Here is a 23,178-nt window from a genome sequence, read left to right on the forward strand (position 1 = left end):
GTCTTTTTAACAAAAGCATAGAATAAAGGTGTTGCCTTTTTACTGTAATGAGTATATATACAAGACTAACAGTTCCTGGTGTCTAAAACCACCTAGTGAAAATTCCCGGGGTAATATTTTTTTATAAATTAATTATGAATACTCCTACAAACAGCTCAAGAAACAATCTGATCCTACATGGTTGTTTTTTGACAAAATTAATACAGGACACACAGTGTATATGTACATGGCTGATTTAATATAAGCTTTGCATAAGCATGTACATTGTCATACTCAATGGACCTGTTTGTTTCTAAGGTTGTAGGTGAAATTTTGCTATTATTTGTAGTGTTTTATATCCCTAAAGGTTACATTTTTTGGTAATAAAATAAAGATTTTATTATTTTGACCTGTTCAGCTTCTGACAAAGTAGAATCTTAAATTCATTTTTCACTATCTTCATGTCATAGCAGTATTACCACTCAGACTTTCTTGAATATTGTAAATAATTTTAGACAGTAAAAACTACTTAAAATAGGCTTTTTATTATTACCTTTAACAGTAATAATAAAAAGTGCTTTTTTGTTAATAAGGCTGCACCTATTATTTTACTTAGGGTTTAACAAAATTGTATGGTTTTTATTTACTTTGATATTCTCTTGCAGAAACAAATGTTTAGGCAATAATTGAGTTTCTTTTGTAGGTGTGTTAATTGAGATTAAACATAATTTCTTTCAAGCTTGCTAAATTAGAGTGAGATATATCGGTAACTTCAAGTTTTACTTGTATTTTAACAGTGAAAGCAAGTTGAATACATTGGTGCAGAAACTTCATGACTTCTTGGCTCAGTCATCAGAAGAATCTGAGGACGCAAACTCTCCTCCAGCACTATCTAAAAACAAAACCATAGGTAAAAAGACACTTCATGTTTTTATTTTCAATGTATATATGATTCTAAAGTCAAATAACTTTGTGTTGTTATTTCACTGTATCGCACTTCACTGGGGCAATTATGCAAAGTCGTAATGTGATTTAAGTGGTGATATCTTGATAAATATAAAATAGGCCTTTGATACAATATTTCTTTCAGTTCTGAATCTTTTCTAAATGTGAAAAAAAAGCTAATCCTACTGGTAATTTACCTTCTATGAAACATGAGATGGCAAACATGCATGTATTTGCTATGGTAGGGCTTCCTTGCTTGTTCAGTTTTCTTGAATGTGTAAGTGCAGTATCTTGGTTTTTTTCTGCTGAAGTAAAGCTTTTGCAGTCCTTGTAGTTGTGGAAAAGGTTCTGGAGATAATGTTTTCATAATTGTTTGAAAAAGATTTCTACGTGTAATCTGGAAACATTTGAAAACAAAATAGTACTTCTGGAAAACCTTGAGGGCTACACTACGTCAAATTTGGTATTAGAAATGTTTATTTACAGGTTAGAAATAGGTAACGAATTTTAAACGCTTTGTTTTGATTACAGTCATAAAAAGTGAAACTATTTCATAACAGTACTCAGTAAAATCTGTTGCCAAATTTAACTAGGTTAAATCTGTTTCCTAATTTAACTAGGGCTGGATACAGGTGCAAAACCTTTCAGTCTCTACTGTTTAAAGAGCTAAAAGTTGTGCTGAAGTGATAGAGTACAGGAGAATGAGAATGTGTTGGCCGTGTTAACGGAGTTTATTTTCAAACTCCTGTTGTCCTAAGTAATAAACTTATGCGGGTTTTCTGGTGTGCAGTTATTATCTTTTAATGTTTTGTCTTGTGATACTTCAGCAGAATAATAAACTAAACTGTGATGTAGACGCATCTTGGAAGTGAAATTTTGCTGAAGGAGCATACTGGGAAAAAGAAATCTTTTCCCTTTATCCTGTGTAGTTACCAAGTAGAATTTGGCTCCTTGCCTTAAAATACAGATTTACTTTGAAACAGGGGTACACTTACTAATTAATAGCAGACATGTTTCAGTGTTGTTTTTGAGATCGCAGATTTTATTTCTTAAAAAAGAACGTATTAAAGTTGAATAGTCAAGAATTAAATACTTAAATATTAGGAAACGCCAGAATTAACTGTGCAAATTTACTTCCCCTCCCAACTTTCTGTGCATAATTATAGCACAATTGCTGAAGACACTATTTTTTTATTAATGCACAGGATGCTCATTCAGTGTACAAGTGATAGAGACAGGATTAGGGCCAAATCAGGTTTATATAGTAAGGGAACTCGTTTTGATCAAGCATTTGGAGGATATGTGAACTACTAGGTAGAGTGTTGTGAGGAGGGATGTGGTGGTGAAGATGGTTGAGTGGCTCAAGAGAGTTGGAACCTGTCCCTGCCATGCACACAGATCAATTAAAATATGAAGCAGTTGCTCGCTGAGCACTTCCATCTTGTGCACTGCCATGGAGCTGAACTGTACCATAATGCTTATATGCTAGGAATGATAAGTAAAGTGAAAATGCGCTGGTAATTTTCATTCTGGCTTTTCTTAATTTTTGAGTACTTGATTTTACAGCGTTAATAACGTTTCTTTGTCCTTTCTGCATTCGAATTGGATGTCTCCCTCCTCTACATTGCGTGGGTGCCAGCAGGAGAATCACTGAGAGTGTAGGAGAGACTGACTTCCTGCTCTTGTTTCAAGTGACCAGCCCCTGCCCTGGAGCAGCAGTCACAGGGCAAATCCTGTGCTCTCATAGCCCTGAAGTGGATGGAGCATGTGCAGTTGGGTTAGAACTGGGAGCTGTGAGGGGATGCAACATGCTCGGTCATTCTGTGGGGATGGCGCATGTACAGTCCAGTCACACGTACAAACTGACAGTGGAGCATGTTCAGTTGCTTTTGGGAATAGCGTGCGTGCAGTCTGGTTAGCAGTCTGAGTGCAGAATCTACAGAGATTGTAGCTGCCAGAATCAAAGAAATCTCCACCGAGCATGTACAAACTGGTATTTTCCGTGGATTTACCACTTGGGCAAAATTGGTCAAGAGTAGAAGGTGGGCAGGGTCTAGTCTCCAGAAGAAATGTCACCCTTCTTGCAAATTTCAGGTTCTTTCCTCAGAATGGGGGGATGCCTGTAATATTCCAGAGAAGAAATTTCAGGTACTTAAAAGGGCCAAAAACTTTGTTTCCATTTTTTATCCCCCCGTATCTTAGCTTCACATGCAGAAAAGGCTGGATAATTTTGGCTGAAATTTACCCAAACATTTCAGCCTAGGTCAAATACCCAGCACTAAATTTTCTAATCAAAGATATTTGATTTTTTTAAAAGTGTAAAAGAAAATTGTTTGTTTTTCCGAAAACTGAAGTGTAAGGATATAGTAAGTTGCAATGCTAGCAGTCTTATGTTAAAATCACAAATGGTCATGATTATACTGTAATTATACTACCACTTCACTTGCATGTTTCTCAGTAGCGCATCTATTAAAATACTGCTATTACTAAGCCTTTTGAGCAACTTCATAGAAGTATCATTGAATCACTGAACTTGAAACTTTCCCTTCCATTACCTGGACTGGTGGATGGAACAGATACTAATAGGTTGCATGTCTTCAGGTTTTATATTCCACAGTTCCCAAGCTCGAGAGATGGGAATTCTGTATCATACCCTGTATCAAATGGGATTATTGTCTGTGGTTCCATGATCCCAGATCTAATATTATGTTTTTAATGTCAAGATGTGCAAGAGAAAATACTTAAAAGTAACTTCTTAGAGATTAAATAAATGCACTAACTATATATTATTTCTACATATACAGTTGCACTTTCATTTCTTCAGTATTTCTTCACCAGTGGGAAGGCTGTCTTTCAGCCTATCAGCAACTTAGCTGAAAGTAATTTCTAAATTATTTCTGTAAAATTTCTGCCATACAGTGGACTGTTTTTTGTTGTGCAAGCGTTTGTCTCTGAAAGTCACACAGTCATCTTTATTCATGCTGGTGAAACATAAACAATGCTATGACGTACAATGTGAAGAACTTCTAATATTTATTGCATTTTAGTGGTTTCCTTTAATTTCTCTCCACAGGTAAAACTAGAGAACCTAAAACTAGTCCAGCTTCAATGGAGAACAATAGAGAAGAGGTAGGAATAAAAATGCTTTTGAATTTTAGTTGCATGACTAGTGCAGAATGGCTAGTATAGAAAATGCTGAGTTCACTTTGTTGCTTTTACAATAAATACTTAAAAGAATAGTCAGAACCATGCAGTAAATGTCATTGTATCTGCTGAATAGAAACATTAGCTGTAAAATATTTTTAAATAAATTTAAAATTAAATTTTAAATTTTGAGTGATACTCACTTTGATTTAGGCATATGCAAGCAATTCTGTTCCCCCCCCTTCCCCCGCCATATTTCTAGATTATTGAAATAACACAGATTTACTTGGACAACTTCATTGTCCTTCTGATACACAATAATTCCTGGAAAAAATGTCTCCAACACAGTTTAGAGAGTTAGGTTTTACTTACCTGAGATATGCAGTTGCATTCTTGTTAAGAAATGTAAAGTGTTGTTAATTGATTCCGACTGAGTATATTGCAAAGTGAGTTTTTCTTTTTAAAGAAATTCGGTTAATATTCTTTTATCCTTATTCTGTTCTTTGGCTTATGTGTAGACAGGCTGTTACTTATTTTTGGTTTAAAAGAATTGGTCTTTAACTCATATTTACACTTACACCCTGTTACTCAGATAACAAGTAGGTACTTAGTTGTCCTTTTAGGCAAATATGCTTCCTTTTTTTAAGAAAGAAAAAAACCATGGAGATACAGGATCTTTATTAGACATTAGCAGATTTCTTCTATATAGTGTGTTACATACATCAAAGACATTTTTCATGTGGTATGTCTTACTAATATCTACTCTCCTGTTGGAAACACTCTGGTTGACAATATGTTAATATGTAGAGAAAGCACAAGTGCCAGTGTCCCACCTTAGTTTGCCTTTATTGCAGTAAGTTCAGGTATTTATTTGATACTGCCCGAACCTAGTTATGATGACGTGTGTACAAACCTCTGAAAAAAACAGTCAGCCCTTTCTGGCATATGAGCCAGGTAACAAGTGTCTGTATTCTGCTGGCAATTCTTGGGTGCATACTAGTGATAGCTCTCTAGTGCCAGCCTTCAAGAACCCTCTATATCTGTATGTCAGAAAAGATGATGGTTTCTTCACATAGTGTGAAAAACATTCGTAGACCTGCATAAGCTACTGCAGCACTGAGTGCTGTGAGGAATGCCACTGAATTGTAAAAAAGTGAAAATGCACAGCAATGTGGAGGCAGGTGCGTATTGTGTGAGTTAGGCCATTCTTCCTTGTGCTAATCATGCAAGTTAACATTGCAGTGAAGATACACAGAGCAGGAGGCCCCAGAACTGTTCCTGATTAGGACCGACCAGTGATCAGGAGCCATTCTCAGTCCCTTCTCCAGAAAGCTGAGAGAACTTTCAGCAGGTAGTGCAAGTTAAGAATTACAAGGAGAGAATTTCCACAATTTCATGAAGATTCAGTGCTTGAGATATGTGCAATGTGTCTCTCAATGTCTCAACCTATAGCAGTGCCCTCTATTAATTTCTTTTGATATATGCATAGGGAGGTTAGTGAGCATTAGTGACTTAGCTTAGAGTTTGGTGACACCTATTTTTAAATCTGTTTTTAAAAGAATAGTGACTTCTTGGAGTCTTACTACTGATCTGAAACTCCATAGATTTAGTTTTAACTGAACTGGCATGACAATTGAAATTGTGTCACTTTTTGTTAATGCTTTTCCTGCCTTTTTTTTTTTTTTTTTTTTTTCCTCTTTGTAAGAGCGCTGGTGACTTCTGAGATGTGTTCTAGCTAATGTAAGAAACTGTTTTTGTTGACAGGTCACTTGGTCACAAATGTGTTGACTTTTTAATTTTTTCTTGGTTTTAGGGCAGTAGTTCTTCAGAAAGAACCAAATCCTTAGGATCATCACGTTCAAAAAGGTTAGTTTGGAAAATAAAAATAACTAACTTACTTTTTGGCATGTGAAACTGTAGAAAAGTCCATGCACTATGCCAGATACTTTTAGTATACACCAGTATAAATCCATTAAGTTAGCAGAGTGCTGGTAAAACAAATGCCTCATAGTGCACTTAAAATACAAACCATCTTTCAGGGTCAAAAGTTCAGATCATAAAGCTTGATTTTTTTTTTTATTAACAAAGACAACAAGATTATCCTATATCTTCAGGACAAGGTGATTATACTTTGGAAGAATCCTGCATGTAGAAATAGCAAGAGTGAAGGAACGATTTCTACATGCAGGATTCTTCCAAAAATGTAAATTGGGTCATATGGAAAAAAGGCTTTATGTACCTTACTGTTGGGAGACTGTAGAATCAAAATGTGCTATTAAGTTGTCCGATGCAGAAACTGCTATTTGCTGTATCTCTGCTTAATCTGTTTTTGCTCTTTGATTTTAAAAAAGTATGGAGTTAACTGTTTACCAACCAGTTTGAACCTACAGGAGACAAATTATTTGTGACCTAAATAACAGCAGACTTACTCTAGTAAAACTCCTCATCTTTTGCTCTCAGCTGATGCTCGCTCAAGTTATGTCCTTTATGATATTTTTTTTAAATCCTAGTATACTGTATAGATAGGTGAGCTCTTCTAAATGCACGATTTCAATAGCTGCCTTCTTACTGCTCTTTAGAAGTGTTGTATATTTCTCTTCACTCTCCTTTTTATCCAAGTTTGTTTATTTTATCATGTCTAGTGGAATTAAATAATACTCTTCATTCTTCCTTTTCTGTTTGTCTTGATTCCATATTTGCAAGTGTGGCTTTATTTATATTTGGCTTTAATTTCTCCCTCATCTTCTGAATCCAGTGTCCTGCTGAACTCTTTTTTTATTTATATAGTTTTTACAGTCTTCAGACTGTACTAGACTAGACTACAGTCTAGTTTTTTGCTTCCTGTCTATCACTAAAGGTATTTTCACTCGTACATTTATCATACTGGGCCTGATACTGACAAAAGCAGTATTCTGCAGTAGTTCATGATTACCTTCAGACTACTGAAAATTATGTTCAACGTTCTTTTTACTACTACTTCTTTTTTTTTTTTCTTCTCCCTGCCCTGACATAGTAAATTCATTCATTTTAATGGATTCAGTTCTAAATTATGTTTGTGTGAAATTCTGGCGACTGGTCTTTTTATTCAACAGCCAGCTTTTTAATTTTTTTCTGTGTTTCCTTTATTTCCTTGCAAGCATCTTTTCTGCCAAGCTGCTTTTTGTCATTTGCTAATATCTGTGTGTTCTCTTTGCGCTGCTTGTTAAACTTGGAATGATGTATAAAATTTCTGAGCAGACATTCACTTGTGTTTCATTCAAGCTTTTTTCCTAAAAGTGTGACTTTCCTGCATACCTTCTTAAAAACACATCAAACCTTGATTTTACAAAGAAAATACAGCAAGCCTGTGAAACAAAAATACTTTATTAGTATATCTTTTTCTTTCACATAGGAGGGGAGAATTCCTGTTCCTAACAAGAAAATTAGCCTACAGCTTATTTATTGTAGTAACTCAGAGCATCCCACCTCATATTGTCATAAATGAATTTAAAAAGAACATAGGTTTCCCCAATTAGTATGGTGTTTTGCTTGCAAAGCGCCAGGCTTACCTGTATTGCGATATGTAATATTTGTCACGGTATGGGTTTTTTTCTGTCTATGCAGGAAACCTACAATTGTAACAAAATATGTTGGATCAGATGATGAACAAATCTTAGATGAAACTGTAAATGAAGATATTTCAAATGAAAACTCAGAAAATGATGTTGATATGAAAAGCTTGCCTAAAGGTAGTTCATGTCTTTCTTTGTTTCTGAATTCAGCAAATTAGCCAAGATTATGATGCAGCATAAATAATTAACTAGAATGCACATGTATTAGTAAAATGCCTGTCTTAGGTCCTGTTGGCTTTATATATAAATATACATGCTCGTGCACAAACACACGCAATGCCCTCTGTGCACGCGCATTTAAAAGAGGAAACCAAGCACCTTTAGTTTTGAACCCAGCATACTTTAATCTGTGGGTACACCAGGATGTGCTGGTGGCTTAATTTCAAACGTCTACTGACATCTGTATAAACCCAATATGAAACAGGGGAAATAATTTATTTCTGTTCTTTTGTAGTAGTCTCAAACTCTGTCACTTGCAAGTCTTACTTATTTTACTGTTCTGTCTTAGAGGTTATTAAGAATTAGATCAACACAGGCAAAACTAAATCTGGGGGGGGGGGAAATGTCGTTATTGGATCTATTTTTAAGCACCCTTTTAAATCAGTTAATACTATAAGCCTACATCCTGCTCTTCTTAACTCTAGTGTGAGTTTGATTGATCGCTTCCATTTCTTACCTCTGGAAGTTACAGGAAAAATTGGAGGGACTGCTACTATTTACTGCATGAGTAGCAATATTTAAAGCAGTCACTTTAAAATTATTTTTTCAGAATGTTAGATTATTTCCAGTGTCCTTCCAACAGAAGTATTAAAACTGAGCTCTTAAGTAGGAAAGATGGTTTTTCATTCACATAATTTTGATTAGTACTCCTCTGTTTAAATAAAAAAGTTAATTTTGTTAAAGACAAAACAGGGTTTATTCTATTGCTTTTTAATTTATTTCATGCTGAAATAAATTAAGATGAAGGAAACTGGACAGAAGAGGGAAAAGAGAGAGAAAAGAGTAGTTACTCTAAGGCTTTTGATAGATTTAAGTGACCTAACCAAAGTCCTTTATTTGTAGCATTGCATTGCAAATTCCTGTGCTACACACACCCAGCAGTATGACAGTCCTGTTCTGCCCATACCACATCAGGGCAGAGAGAGCAGAATTTGCTCTTCATAGCCCATTCAGTCTTTGGCTTTTGTCCTACAACTGCAAAACAGACGTAGTTTGAAGTGTGTGATGGGGTTTTTTTGTTTGGTTTTGGTGGCTTTTTTTTTTTTTCTGTGAACATCTGTGCATTCAAAACTTGGTTGAGTTTTAGTCAACAGATTGCTTTTTTTTTAAGGTACTATGTTGGCTTTTATTTAAACAGGACTTTTGCAGTTCATTTGGATGTGTAATGGTTTCCAATTTCTAAATAAAATTATTCTAGGTACAGTGGTTGTACAGCCTGAGCCAGTGCTGAATGAAGACAAAGATGATTTTAAAGGGCCTGAATTTAGAAGCAGAAATGCCGTTAAAATGAAACCTGAAGCTCCCAAAAAGCGTGGAGGTAAATACAATTTAAAACATTTATTAAAATGCGTTTAAATTGTTGCTTATGACCACATTTGGTACATCTAAAAATTGTTCATATTTCTAGTAAATTATCCTAAAAATACCTCCACTCTTCTGGCTTTTTGTTCATTAAGGATTCTAGCTGGCTGAAATTAGCCTCCATTGCTGCCCCTGCAATGCAGCAGTGAAAGCTAAGATTAGTTCTCATTAAACTTCTTATTTTCAGTAGCTATAGGATGCATCATTAGGTACTCCATATGGACCCTTCTTGCTTTGTATTCAGAACAGTTGCTTGGTTGTGATCAGGTGTTACAGGTATTCCTTTTTTAAGGAATTCTATTGGAACACCATTGATACAGGAACATTCACTGACTGACCAAGAAAGCAACCATATTTGAGCAGGGACATGTATAGGCATATTATCAATCAGTGAGCTAACAAGAAACCTAAAACCTCTAACAATTCAGAGACTCTTTTTGTTTTGTTTTTAAATTGTGGGAAATTCCCTACCAGCGGACCCTTCTAAGGATTATCTTTGAAAAGCTGCTGTGCCAGCTGGTTTTCCATAGCCGCTCCAAAACTGAGGAGAAGTTGGGTAGATAACAGTGATAACAGAAATTAATCTCTCTCATTTTTTTCCAAAAAGTAAAGGACAGGGAGCATTATGTATAAAGTAGCCAATTAGAAGGCAGATATTTTCATTAATACTACGAGCAGTATCTTAGTTCACACACCTACAGCAGTACCCAGGATATTCAGACAAACAGCTCTTGTACATACTATTCATTCTTCCCATTGTATCATTTGAGATACTTGCTCTCTTTTAAAGTGTTAATGTAATTTAATAAGTCCTATTTCTCCAGCTGTGGTTGAAGAGGAGTAAAATGTGACTGTGTGGAAATGTGCTTGTGCATACATATGGGCTCACGTATGATTTTAATCACATTTTGGGTATTGACGTTTTCTCTAAATTATTAATCCTTGAAAGTCAGTTCCATTCTGTTCATGCAAGGTCTCCTATTCAGCACATAGGAATGCTTCCTCCATTTCTGCTTTTAACAATTTTACAAGAGGTCTGACATAAATCTTCAGGGGTATAGTGTTACAAAGGTAGGACTCTTCTGCTTGAGCTTTGTGGCCTGTGTCTGCATCCCCAGGACAATTCAGATGACCTGCCCTTCCAGCTGCTTTTTTCTCTATCCCTAGAGAATTTGCAGGCCTTCCTTTGTCTTTCTGGACTGGTTACTCATGTACTGGTGCCTGACGTAAGGTAATAGTTTTGGAAGGGACATCAAGAGTTTCTTTAAACCATACCTTTATCCAGGGCAAGCTCAGCTATATCTGTGTCACTACTGATGATCTTTGACTTGATTTTGAAGCTATCCAGTACATGTGTTAAGCTCCTGTCAACTTTCAGGGAACTGGAATAGGTACTGCCTGCTCCTGTGTTGTCCACATTTCCAGACCAGGAAAGGTAGCCAGGCGAGGGACATGACTGCAGTCTACCTCAAGAGCAGCTGGATGAGGAATGTATCAAAACAGTTCTATTTTGTGAGATGCACAGAAGAGGTAGTGCAGATCCATTTATTCTACACCTGCATGCAGCAAGTCTAGTTACATGAAGTGGCACTTACCTTTCTCTTGCTACTAGAATGAGGTGCCTAGCCTGTGCACGTACAAAGTTAACCATTACTGGTTTAAGCAGGTAAGCGTAGTCCCAACTCCTTGAGAGCCTGAATTCTATGCATGGTGCAAGTAAATAAATAATAACAATAAAATCAAAAATGCCAGTCCATCTTGTTCTTTGCGGAGTGCATCTTCGCAGTTTTATTAGGAGTTGCATGTCCTGTTTATATTGGAAATAGTAGTAGTAATAGAACTCTTGCCTTTCTAAGGTATGGCAATGCTCTTATCCAAGACTGTAAGAGGCATTGTGTCAGTCCTTATTTTCAAGTTTTGTGTCTGCAGAATGGTTATGGTTGTATTTTTGCTAATAAACTCATAGTTAGGAATGTTTTTTAAGTAAGTATTTTCTCAGTATTAATGGTTTGGAGCAATGGTTTTAAACTAAGGAAGGGCAGATTTAGACTGGATTTAAGAAAGAAATTTTTTACAGTGAGGGTGGTGAGGCACTGGCACAGGTTTCCCGAAGAGGTAGTGGAGGCCCCGTCCCTGGAAACATTCAAGGTCAGGTTGGACGGGGCTCTGAGCAACCTGATCTGGTTGAAGATGTCCCTGCTCTTGCAGGGGGGTTGGACTAGATGGCCTTGAAAGGTCCCTTCCAACCCAAAGCATTCTATGATTCTATGATTGTATGAATTAGTAATTGTTTAATTTCTTTGGATCATCATTGTGTGTAGTAGTAACATGGTTTACAAAAGTTTGCCTCATAATTTATCCTCTTTTTTTTTTTCTGGTGCCAACTTGCAGGTTTTAGGAAGGAGGCAGTAGTGCTTCCCCTTAAAGTTGTAGAAAAGGGAGAAGTGGCTTGGGACTTAACAGTGAACAGCTTGTTCTCTGTCAGTTGGCTCTTACCCTCTGTGATTCTTACACCCATTTAAGGACTGCGATGTTTGACAAAGCCTGGGTAGACTTCTGTGCTGCTTAGTATAATGGGATGTGGTATTCTTTTCCAAGTAGTACAATATGATGGATGCGTTTATTCGCGGTTTACCAGCAGCGTTTGAAACAGGCGTTTAAGCTGGTTTTGAGGTCATAAGAGGTGCTTTGCAAGTCCAGAAGCTCTGCAGTACATGTAATCATGTATGCACTGAAGTTGAAAACAACAAAGCTTGTATTCAAAATTTCAGACTTGCTATTTTCACTGAATTGTAAAGGGTGTATTAGTGGTTCTTACTGGCCTGTAAGCTGTTTGAGATTGTGCTTCAATAGCAAATTGCTAGCAGCTTGTATTGTGTCTTGAGAATGTTCATTCAGTTCCTTAACATTGTGGTGTTGGTGCTTGGTTCTAATTCTGTGGTAGTGATTATTTAAAAAAAAAAAAAAAAAAAGATTAAAAAAAAAAAATATATATATAGTCTGTACTCAGACTGTAACCAGGAAGTAAACCATTTGAGTTAATTTCCTTATACTATTTACTGAACATGACAGCAAAGGACAAGTCACAGTTAAGTGATCCCATATCAAACCTCTATCTGCTGGATCCCAAATTAAGTTTTTGAAAGTGTATGAACTGAGTGTATGAGCTTTCACAACTGATTTTCCTTTTTCTTGAAAGCATCACTGCTGTTGAAGACAAAGTGTCTCATAGTATTAATTAGTTGGTTTAACAGCCTGGCATGTAGCGAGCCTCCCAACCCCAAGTTCACCACCTTTCAAAGTGAATTGGGGGACTGACATTAAAGAAATGCTTTCTTGACTGAATGTAGATACAGCAGCAGAGTGGTATGCAAACCGGGGGAGCAGTCAGCAAGATGGTGAGAACATATGTATTATAGCAAAATTGTAGTTAAAAAAAAAAAAAACCAAAAACAAAAAACCCACCATCAAGAAGGGAACAAAAAGTGAAAAAAGATTTTTTTCAGGCACTATTACAATATTTCATGCATGTTCTGTAATGGTTTCCCATGTTTTTCTTTGAGAAACTAGAACTGTATGTGAAAGAAATATCATAATAAAAACATTAATTAAAATGGTATTTTATAAACAAAGATTAAATGAGGAAGGTTGTACAGAATATCAGGGCTGCTTTGAAAGAGTTTTACTGATGACTCTTATTTAGGTGTGTTCTCATTAGGTGACTAGTTAATCCAAATTAAATCTTTCAAAGGAAACAAATTGTATCTTGGCCCCAAGTGGACTACAGAAATTAGAGGAAAATTCTTTCAGTCTTTAAATGGCAAGTGGTTACAGGGAGATTTCTCTCATGCTGGGTGGTAAAGTAATAAAAGCATATGAAAAACCTAACAGGCCAAAATATTCTAAGAAAATGAAATAGGTATATACAGATTTCTTAAAAAAAATAAAAATGAAAACAATTAATGTGTGGTTTATAATCCTCTCTATAGAGGAAGGACTACATGGAATTGTAAGCTGTACAGCTTGTGGGCAACAGGTGAACCATTTTCAAAAGGATTCAATCTATAGACATCCTACACTGAAAGTTCTTATTTGTAAGGTATGTGGTAAACAGTTCTACAGTTTGTACTGTTTGTTTTTGTTTGAAATGTCATATTAGTTGATTTGGGTGTGATTTTTGTGGGAGTAGTTCTTGTTTATTCGCCAATAAACTTTTCAGTCATTAACTGTTACAATTAAGGAAACTAAAAGCAGAAAACAAAAAGGCAAATACAGCTTACAAATTTAGATTCATATTTTCTTACACCCCAGTTAAACTCTTTGTGGTTTCTTTGTAATTTAATTTTACAGTTTTAAGGCTATGATTTTAGTGATTTTTTTTTTTTTTTTAATGTTAAATGATCTGTCTGAAATGTCTGCCTACTCATAATGTATTATAAGAGCAGATTCAATTCTGGATCTCCTGGTAAAGCATGGTATGTAAAACAACATCGGAATAAGAATCGGAAAAGTAGCTTCAAAGCCATCTCAGTTTCACTTGTGTACAGCTCTTGGACTGTTTTAATTTATGGCAGCCTCTGTAATGATGGTCTAGTCCATAACCCAAAACCAGCATCTGGGTCTTCAGCTACATGGTTTCATGGTGGCTTCAGTTAGGCCCTAAGTTGCCTGTAACGGGAAGAGGTGGGGAACAGGGGAGGAAGGGAAACATCCCTACCTCCTGTTTTGGAGTCCTCTTTTTTAATTTTTAAAGAGAAACAGAGATATCTCTCTTGCATATCTCTCTAGTTGTAGAGAAAAATCAGCTTACAAGATGACTGTTTTCAATCTTCATTGGAGTCCTAACTCTTGTTCCTAGACTTGAAGATCGTTAACGTAGCTGTACGCGTTCTTGCGATGCATGCAAGTTATCTGGTTCATTTTTGAAACTTGTTTAGGGTGTTGGGTTCAATAGCAGGTCTTGACTGTGAGCTCTGCTAGATAATTATATCACGTGTTGTTTCCCATAAATTTTGTGTATCTTTACTTAATTGAACATGGCCTTACGTTAATGTGAGAGAGAGGAATGGAAGTCCCTGATCTGCATACTCCATGTCTTCCATTACTTCCTGTGCCTAGTTCTTTCCTTATTTTTCTCCTGCTTAGGTAAACAGTCCCAGACTTGAGAAGCTGTTTCCTTTGACTATAAATGTTCTGTCAAGTGTCTAAACATCAGCTTTTACTGGGGTTTTTATGTCGTTTGTTTTTGTTTGTTTTGTTTAGTTTAGCTGAACAGGTATATAACTGTTCCAGGTAAAGGGGCATCATCATTTTAAATTCAGGTGCTGAAGCCTCTTCTGGATTCTGAATTCACTGAGTAAAAGGACAGAATTTAGCTAATAGCTTGTATTAATCGCTGTTCAAAATAGAGCTTCAAGTCTGGTAGAACTTTTTTTACTAGCAACTGGGAAAAAAACCCCACACTTTCAAAATTTGGTTTAAAGAATTCAGCAACTGAAGCCACTGCTACTACTAGCTGAGTTGTGTGTATTTTTTTTCTTACTATTACCAATTTTTCAATGAAAATCCTTAGTTTGCACCTGGAAATTGAAGCCTTGGATGTTAAGGTCAGGATAAATGCTGAAGACCTTTTTATTTAAAGCCTTATGGGATCGATTGCTAACATAAGGAGCGACAGCTGAAAATTGTAATTTATGTAGGATTAGTTGTGTCAGGGAAGACGTGGTGTTGATTTACCTAGGAAATAGATGGAAAAAACTTACAGATTTGAAGACAACATTCAGTTGATGTTCTAAAATATGCAAACATGCAGCCATCAAACAAAAGCCTATTTAATTTTCAAATAAATCTTGAGCCATCTAAATAAGAAGTCATGGTTTAGGACCTGTTGTATCTATGGCAGATGTTTTCTAGATTAACACAAATGTAAACGCGTTAGAATGCTGAAGACCTTGCAGCTGCTGCTTTTAATGGCTTGCTTCTAATACACGCTGAAATCATATGAATTACTGAAGTCCAGTTGAGATTTAATAAAAAATTCCTTGTCCTATCTCTTCCTTTACAGACTTGCTACAAGTATTACATGAGCGATGACATTAGCCGTGATTCAGATGGAATGGATGAACAGTGTAGGTAAGTGTACAAAAACCTGAAATAACACCCACAGTTCTTCTGTTTTGTTTTGATTTTTTTTTTATTGCAATAATGAACTTATTGACAGATAAAGACCAGTACATAAGACCTTAATCAACAATTGTTTCTCACCAAGAAATCCTCAACCCCAGGGTTTTTGTAAATATTTGATTGTTATTTTAGTAATTAACAGGAAAACACTTTATAAGAAATCCAATAGCAAACACTTGTAAGACATCACATTTTTAACTAAATAGCATGTCATCTTACAAATACTTTAAAGGTGGGGATAGAATCTGACATTCTAAACCTTGTGAAATACAGAAACTTACTTTTCCACATGTATCTTCCACTTAGGAAATACTAAAGTACTTCTCTGTCCTTAAGTCAAATAGCTAAATGTGTAATCCAGTCAAAATTGTGCCATCTGTGATGCTTATGAGCTTACTTGTCAGCCACTTCTCAGGTCTTCATCAAAGACTATGCAATCTAGACATAGATCAAAAAAATACTTCTTTTTTTTTTAATATATATGTGCCTGCAGTAGTAATATACCAGTTAAGGCTAGAAAGACTTAAGCTAATTCATTTTGCTGTAAAATAATTTTTTTTTTTTAATTCTCAGAAGAAACATGGAAAATAAAATTTAATTAATTGTTTCTCGTATTTAAAATCAGTGCTGAAATCGTGTTTGGATATTACTGACCATTTCAGCTTTGTGAACTGTTAATGTAATACCTTAACTTTCTGACTTTCCAGTTCTCAATTGAGGGCTTTTCAGTCATGCTTTTAATAATGTTTTCAATTAATGGATATCTTTTTATCACCTGAATTTTTAAAATGCAAATTCTTTATCAAATAGTGAAAAATATGTGAACTTCTCAAATTTGTCACCTTGTTGATATGGAGATAAGACTCCTATGTTTCTTATGTCTCATTTCAGGTGGTGTGCTGAAGGTGGAAATTTGATTTGCTGTGACTTTTGCCATAACGCCTTCTGTAAAAAGTGCATTTTGCGCAACCTGGGTCGAAAGGAGCTATCGACTATACTGGATGAAAATAACCAGTGGCACTGCTATATTTGCCATCCAGAGCCTTTGTTGGACTTGGTCACTGCATGTGACAGTGTCTTTGAAAATTTAGAACAGTTACTGCAACAAAACAAAAAAAAGATCAGAGTTGAAAGTGAAAAAAGTAAAATATATGACCATACAGTCAAGTTTTCTCCAAAGATAAATAATTCAAATTGTAATGGTGAAGAAAAAAAACTAGATGACTCATATTCAGGTTCCCTAACATATTCTTATAAAGCACTAATGGTGCCAAAAGACTTGCTTAAGAAAACAAAAAAGCTGGTTGAAACTACATCAAATCTGAATTCTAGCTTTATAAGCTTTTTGAAAAACGCTGCAGAAAGTGTAGAAATAAGCCCAACTGTGCAACTTTGTCAGCTAAAAGCTTTTAAGTCTGTGTTGAGCGACATGAAGAAAGCTCATCTGGCACTAGAAGAAGGTCTGAACCAGGAGATTCAAGCTTTGAATGTTAAAATCAAAGATAAAAATACCAAAGAGAAAAAACCTGATGTTAGATCAGAAAAAAATGAGGTGAAAAAAGATGAAGGAAAGGAACATGTGGCATTAAAAGAGGACGACACCATAAAGACACAGAAAAAAGTTGTATCAGAACGGCCTGACAGTGAGCCCATGGATCAAAGTGTTCCAACAATGGAACAAGCAGATAACAAGCCTACTTCTGGTGAGGATAAAAGGTCTGGCAGAAGTGAAGAACCTCAGTATGAACCTAATAGTACAGAGGCTTTAGACATGGATATAGTGTCCATTCCCTCATCTGTTCCTGAAGATATTTTTGAGACTCTAGAATCTGCTATGGAGATTCAGATTACATCAGATGAGCAAGACAATGGAAATACAGGAACAGATCATGAGACTCTAAATTCAAATATAAAATTGAACACTCCTATGAAAGATACCAAAGGTGGTACTAAGTTAAAATCATCTGCTAAAGGAACAAAAGAATTAATTGTAAAATTGACTCCTGTTTCCCTTTCAGAGTCTACAGTTAAAGCTGAAGATCAAGACAGCAATCTAGAAAAGGGAGGTAAAGATGTTGATGTAATACCTAGAGCAGAAAACTGCGATTCTGTAAAACAAAATCATAACGCCGGCAGTGAACCTTCCACAGAGAATGAAACTGTCTCACTTGTAGAGGAATCTGATCTCAGGAGATCACCGCGCGTGAAGACCACACCTCTGAGGCGCCAAACAGACATCAATCCTTTAACATCAAATTCAGAAGAAGATAGCAATGACACATGTAATGAAAAACGTAAGAGAAAATCGTCAAAACAACCAAGGAGGAAAAATGATAAAAGAAATTCTTCTGACAGTACTGTTGATGGTCCTAGCCCTAATAAACTTTCTAAATCAAAAAAGCCATATCTATTAGATCATAGCTCAGATTCTGATGAGATGCCAGCTGTTCTTAAAGAAGTAGCTATGATGAGTCACAGTTCTTCAGATATTGATAGCAATAGTGAAGCACCGACAAGTGATCAGAAGAGTTCAAATTTTCTAAAGAATCAACCAGTGAAGGATGAAAATGGAAAACGAAAAAGAAAAAGTTCCAGTTCTGGTTCAGATTTAGATGCTAAAAGAGGCAAATCAGCTAAAAATTCCGCTGTCGCTAAAAAGAAACGACAAAACTATTCAGATTCTTCAAACTATGATTCTGAGTTAGAAAAAGAAATAAAAATTTTGAGTAAAATTGAGTCTGCAAAAAAAGCTAAGAAAAAATACTCACGAAAAGAAGATAGTTACGATTCTTCTGAAGAAGAGCAGAGGAAAAAAGTAAGTAGTAAGAGAAAGATAAACTTGAAGAAACAGAGAGATAAATCTTCTGAAGATGATGATGCTGAGAAGTCTTCCCCAGAGAAGGAGATTAATCATTCTTCTGAAGATAAAAAAATTGGTAAGGGGTCAGCTGCTAAGGAAAGGATAAACAGAGACTTAAAAGAAAAACCTGTAAAGGGAAAGCACGATGAGTCTTCTGACGTTGAGAAGTCTTTACTGGAGAAAGAGGAGAGTTGTCCTAAAGGTGTAAAGTTAACTGAAGTTAAGAAGAGCAAAGATTTGAAAAAGAAAAAGGCACAGGAAGACTCTTCTTCAGAGAGTACTGAGAAATCTGCAAAGAAAGAGCACAATTTTGATTCTTCAAAAGACAGATTCAAGAATAAAAAAGGATCAGAAAGCAAAGCAAAGAAATCTGAAAAATTGAAAAAGAAAAGTTACAAGAAAGAACAAGACGATTCCTCTTCTGATGTTGAAAAGTCATCTCCAGAGAAAGGAAGTTGCAATTCTTCTGAAAATGACAAAACTAAAAATGAACCAGTGTTTAAAGAAAAGAAAAGGAGGAAGTTAAGAGAGATTGAAAGAGTAGAGGTTGATCTGTCCTCTGATGCTGAAAAATCTCCCCTAAAAGAGGAGAGTTCTTCTGAAGATGCTGCACGGAGTAAAAAACAAACTGAAACTAAAGAAAAGAAAAAAATAAGTCACAAAAAGAAAATTTCCAAGAAAGAACAGAATGACTCATTATCCTCTTCTGATGAGGAGTCTTATGAAGACAGTAAGAAAAAGATTAAAAGAGGGTCAATGAAAGAAAGTAAAAAGAGTAACTTAAAAAAGAAAGTGTCAAAAAAGAAGGTGGTTTTGACTTCCTCTTCCTCATCTGATAAGGAAGAAAATGATGAGCAGAATTCAACAGGGGATGGAAGCAGTGATGAGCAGAAAATTATGCCAGTGACTGAAAACTTAATGCTGTCTGCTGGTACAGGATTTTGTCAGTCATCAGGTGTGCAAAAGATCTTCATCTACACATATTATTAATATACTCATAGAGGGAATTTGTGAGCCTTGGGTAACATTTAATAATCTAGAAGTGAAAATATTCATAAGTAGGTAATTACACATTTAAACGTTTGCAGCCTGTTAGGTTTCCTGATGTTGATTTGGAAGCACCCATTTCAATTTGTGCAGCTTGTCACTTGTGCAAAAAAGGATTGCACTGTAAATGGAGAGGCTTGAGAAACTGTAGTCTGTAATTCCAGAAGGTATTTCCTTGCAGCACAGCTTTCAAAAACGTGTTCCTCTCTTTGGCTGCCCAGGTACTATTTAGCTGAAGCTGGTTTTAAGCAGTAGGTATCTAGTGAACTCGAATTTGTCAGCTCATGGTTATGCACGAGAGATGACTCTGAAGATTTGTGGCATTGTTGTATACATTTTAAAAATCAAGTAGATGATCTTTGTGCCTCACGAGATGCATGTAGCCTTAGAGCAGCTCTTGTCAGTTAACAGAAATCTGTCATCGCTTATTGTTTTCATAGCAGGTTTAATAGTAATAATTCTTTTTCTTGCCAAGATAGAACTACTTCATCCGTGTCTGATATCTTTAGGAAATTAGAAATAAATTCAGAACTGCTGAATTTGAACACTTGGTTTTAAAGAACTTAAAAAGGAAGGGTAGTTTTCACATTACATGGACAGTACACGTGTTTTTAATAAATGAATTTTCAACTAGAAAAATGAAATCTATTTGCTGTTTTAATTACTGTGACAGGTAAATTGTTTCCTGTTTGTTTGCTTCTGATGGTGTCTCATAGAACTTTCTGTACATGACTTTACTGTAACTGTTGGCTCCGATACAGTAGTTTGTGAAGCTGCAACTAAACAAAAAATGAATGAAACAGCAGTATGTTTATGAAGATAGTAGAGGGGACATAGTTGCATTTTGGCTTTCCTGAAAACCCCTTGTAGGCAGACACTAAATGCAAAATGAGATGGCTGTTATTTGTAGTTTCTTTAAAAAAAAACAAACCAAACCAAAAAACCCTCACCAGACACACAAAAAACCCACCGCCAAACAAACAAACAAAACACCCAGATTTTAAATTAAACATACTGTTCCTCCTTTTTCCTACCAGCTTGCTGCTGACCCACTTCTTCCCTAAGTTTTCCTGCAGTTTAGTTTCTGGAGAGTTGTTAATCTTTGCAGATGCAAAGGTTGCTTTTCACAGGTGCTATGCTGCTTTGGATTTAGAGCCCTCTAAGAAAGCAAAGTTTGATTAATGGTGTTTTGCATCATTGTAGAGTAACAGCTGGAAAATAAGTTTCTTATTCTGCATATCATACAGCCCTGTAATGTTTGTTTTTCAAGGTTCTGTGATGAAGTAAGTTTAGTTGCATCTCTGTGCATGTAATACTGGGACTTTCAGGGCTTTTCCTTGATGGCTGCCAAAACAATGTTTTCCCCAGTGATGCCACTGCTGGGGGAGATTGCAAGTAGTGAATGGTTTGCATAGCGATGAACTAGCATCTTGGGTGTGGTAGCTGCCATGGCTGTTAAAACATTCCCCATAGATAGACAATTGATGGTACTCAATGACAGTAACCTATATGCAACAGTTCTCAGCATCACTGGACCATCAAGGCAAAATACTTGAAAAATAAAATTGGTCATGTACAGTGTATGTTCATAGACTTGGTATTGAAATGGCCCAGGAGGAGAAAGTTGGTTGTAATACAGCAGAAGGTCTCTGAGACAGTGGGAGTGATTGTTTTATTTGTAAGTCACAAGTGGAAAGATTGGATAATTATTGGATGGGAGAGATGGATAACGGTACAAATTGGAAAAATGAGATGGTGATGTAGGATGATTGACAGTAGAGTTAGACTGAGCGAGAAGTGGGTTGGTTTAGCCTGGAGAGAGAATGCTAAAAATGAGGAGTCTTAATTGCTGTCTTCTAATGACTAATAGGTAGCTATAGAGAAGGCTGAGCCAGATGCATGAAGAAGGGATGAGAGGCTATGGATACAAGTTTTGGCAAGGAAAACTCTGTAAATTCTTTACATTGAGGATGGTCAAAGCCTGAAACTGATTGCCCTGTCAAATTTTGGAATCTCTGTCCCTGGAAATACTCAAAACTTGACTGGCCAAGGCCCTGAGAAAACTGACCTCACTTTGGAGTTAGTTCTGCTTTGAGGATGGAGCTGGAGTAGATTATGTCCAGAGGTCTCTTCCAACATTAGTTATTGCATGATTCTATGAGAATCTGCCTTTGTAATATTATTTTAAGAAGAGGCGAACTTGCCCTTTCTCTTCAGTTTGCCTTTGGCTTAATAGGTGAATAAAGAAAGGAGTCTTTTCTGTGTCTGAACAAGCTGTGTAGGTAGATCGTTGAATGAGCCTTAGAACGTGGTTTAACCAACAGGATACTTCTGTTTATCCAAGCCCAAGAGTGAGGGACTTTCTGTGATCATCTCTTACACAGTCCTGTCAGACATCTGGCCTAGTGGTAATTCGAGGACCAGCGTACATTAAAATAACTTGGAGCAAGCCTCTCTCAGCCTAGTTTTAGTCCACTCCCCCCAGGTAGAAAGTAAGCAGTAGAGATTACGAATGAGGGGACCTCATTTCATTAGAATTTGAGGTCTCTTTTCTGAAGTTTAATTTTACTAACTAGAAGATTTGACTTATACGTGAGTCAGAAGAATGAGGGAAAAGAAAGGGGAAAGGCCTGGGAGTGTGCTAGAAATAATCTGAATTCCTCTCAGTTCAGCCAGGAGAGTGCAGAGGAGCTTAAAGGCAGGTATTGTAGTGTGCTTTTCTTTCTCTGTTACGTGTCCCATGCTGTTGGTTTTGATGTGCTTTCCATATGAGACGGTATCCATGTAGTGCAGCTGAGTTTTGATATTTGCAGTAAGGATAGCATGTGTAGTTTTCAAAATGTTAAGTCTTCACGCATACACAACAAATGTACATGCATTGTATTTGATACTCTGAAAGCAAAAATAGGCAAGGATTATTGTTCTCGAGTACTTCCTAATGGCAGCAGGGTAGCCCGTAAGTTTGGTGAGTGAGTCTGTAATGTATTTGTTTGGGCCTTCTTTTCAATTTACACAAATTCAGTAGTGGAGCTTCTGAAATGGAGCTAATAACTTCTTTGGAAACTTAATTTCTGAATCCTACCTGGAGTATTCAGTCTCTGTACGTTGAATGTTTTGGTGTAAAAAAAACCAAATTTCACAGTATGTCATAAGGAAAGAATTGCAAGTTGTGTGTAGTAGCAAGCATAATGTGGATAAAAGTGCTGCTTGAAAAACTAGATACTTTTATTAATAAAAATATTTATACGTTGAGATAGGTAAGTGGCTTTTGTTTGCTAATAGTAAAGTGGTGGTACTACCAAGCTATTTTTATATGGGGATTCTTGGTGGAGACAATAGTTCATGTGCTGTGTTGTTTATTGCTGATTTTGCATGTATTAAGTGTTCACGTTTTCTGGTCTTTTTGTTTCCCCTTCCTCCCCCAGGAGATGAGGGAGAGACTAAGTCAAGGGCTGTTCCAATGGAGGAGGAGGATGATGATGATGACGATCCTGAGAATAGGTATGATACCATCTGTAAGGACTTAAAAAAGATTATAACACACCCTAGGCGTGGGCGCAAACCGGCGCAACGGAAGAGCAAGCAGGTTGTAAAAACCACGACTGCCTGCCTTGTAAAGACTCGCTCACGGGCTTCCCGCAAGTTTGAACAAGGGGCCAGAAAACAGAGGCCAAAATCCAGAAATGCAAAGAAAGTATTTAGAAGTGTTAGCTAACACACCTTGCATAGGGTGTGTTATAAATGCACTGCAGCACTGTCCATTTTATGTTCCCATTGAAAGTGTGAGGTTTGTGACAAGTATTTCATTCAGGCAGGTAAAAACCTACT

At 36.3% G+C, this 23,178-nt stretch overlaps 1 protein-coding gene across 11 annotated transcripts in view; it reads left to right on the forward strand.

Moving 5' to 3' along the window:
* The window catches only part of ATRX (ATRX chromatin remodeler), a 90,268-nt gene that overhangs the window by 12,140 nt on the left and 54,950 nt on the right, over positions 1–23,178 (forward strand). For 6 of the 11 annotated variants that reach the window (XM_075513331.1, XM_075513330.1, XM_075513332.1 and 3 more), the window contains 9 exons: positions 777–889; positions 3,998–4,053; positions 5,882–5,934; positions 7,672–7,796; positions 9,097–9,216; positions 13,250–13,359; positions 15,325–15,392; positions 16,335–19,258; positions 22,776–22,851. In XM_075513331.1, coding sequence (XP_075369446.1) covers positions 777–889; positions 3,998–4,053; positions 5,882–5,934; positions 7,672–7,796; positions 9,097–9,216; positions 13,250–13,359; positions 15,325–15,392; positions 16,335–19,258; positions 22,776–22,851 — 3,645 coding nt within the window. Of the gene's footprint in view, positions 1–776; positions 890–3,997; positions 4,054–5,881; positions 5,935–7,671; positions 7,797–9,096; positions 9,217–13,249; positions 13,360–15,324; positions 15,393–16,334; positions 19,259–22,775; positions 22,852–23,178 lie in introns of those variants that run through there. The other 5 variants (XM_075513340.1, XM_075513339.1, XM_075513338.1 and 2 more) reach the window with 4 other exon arrangements.

Source organism: Mycteria americana, chromosome 10 (genome assembly GCF_035582795.1).
Source record: "Mycteria americana isolate JAX WOST 10 ecotype Jacksonville Zoo and Gardens chromosome 10, USCA_MyAme_1.0, whole genome shotgun sequence".
NCBI lineage: Eukaryota > Metazoa > Chordata > Aves > Ciconiiformes > Ciconiidae > Mycteria > Mycteria americana.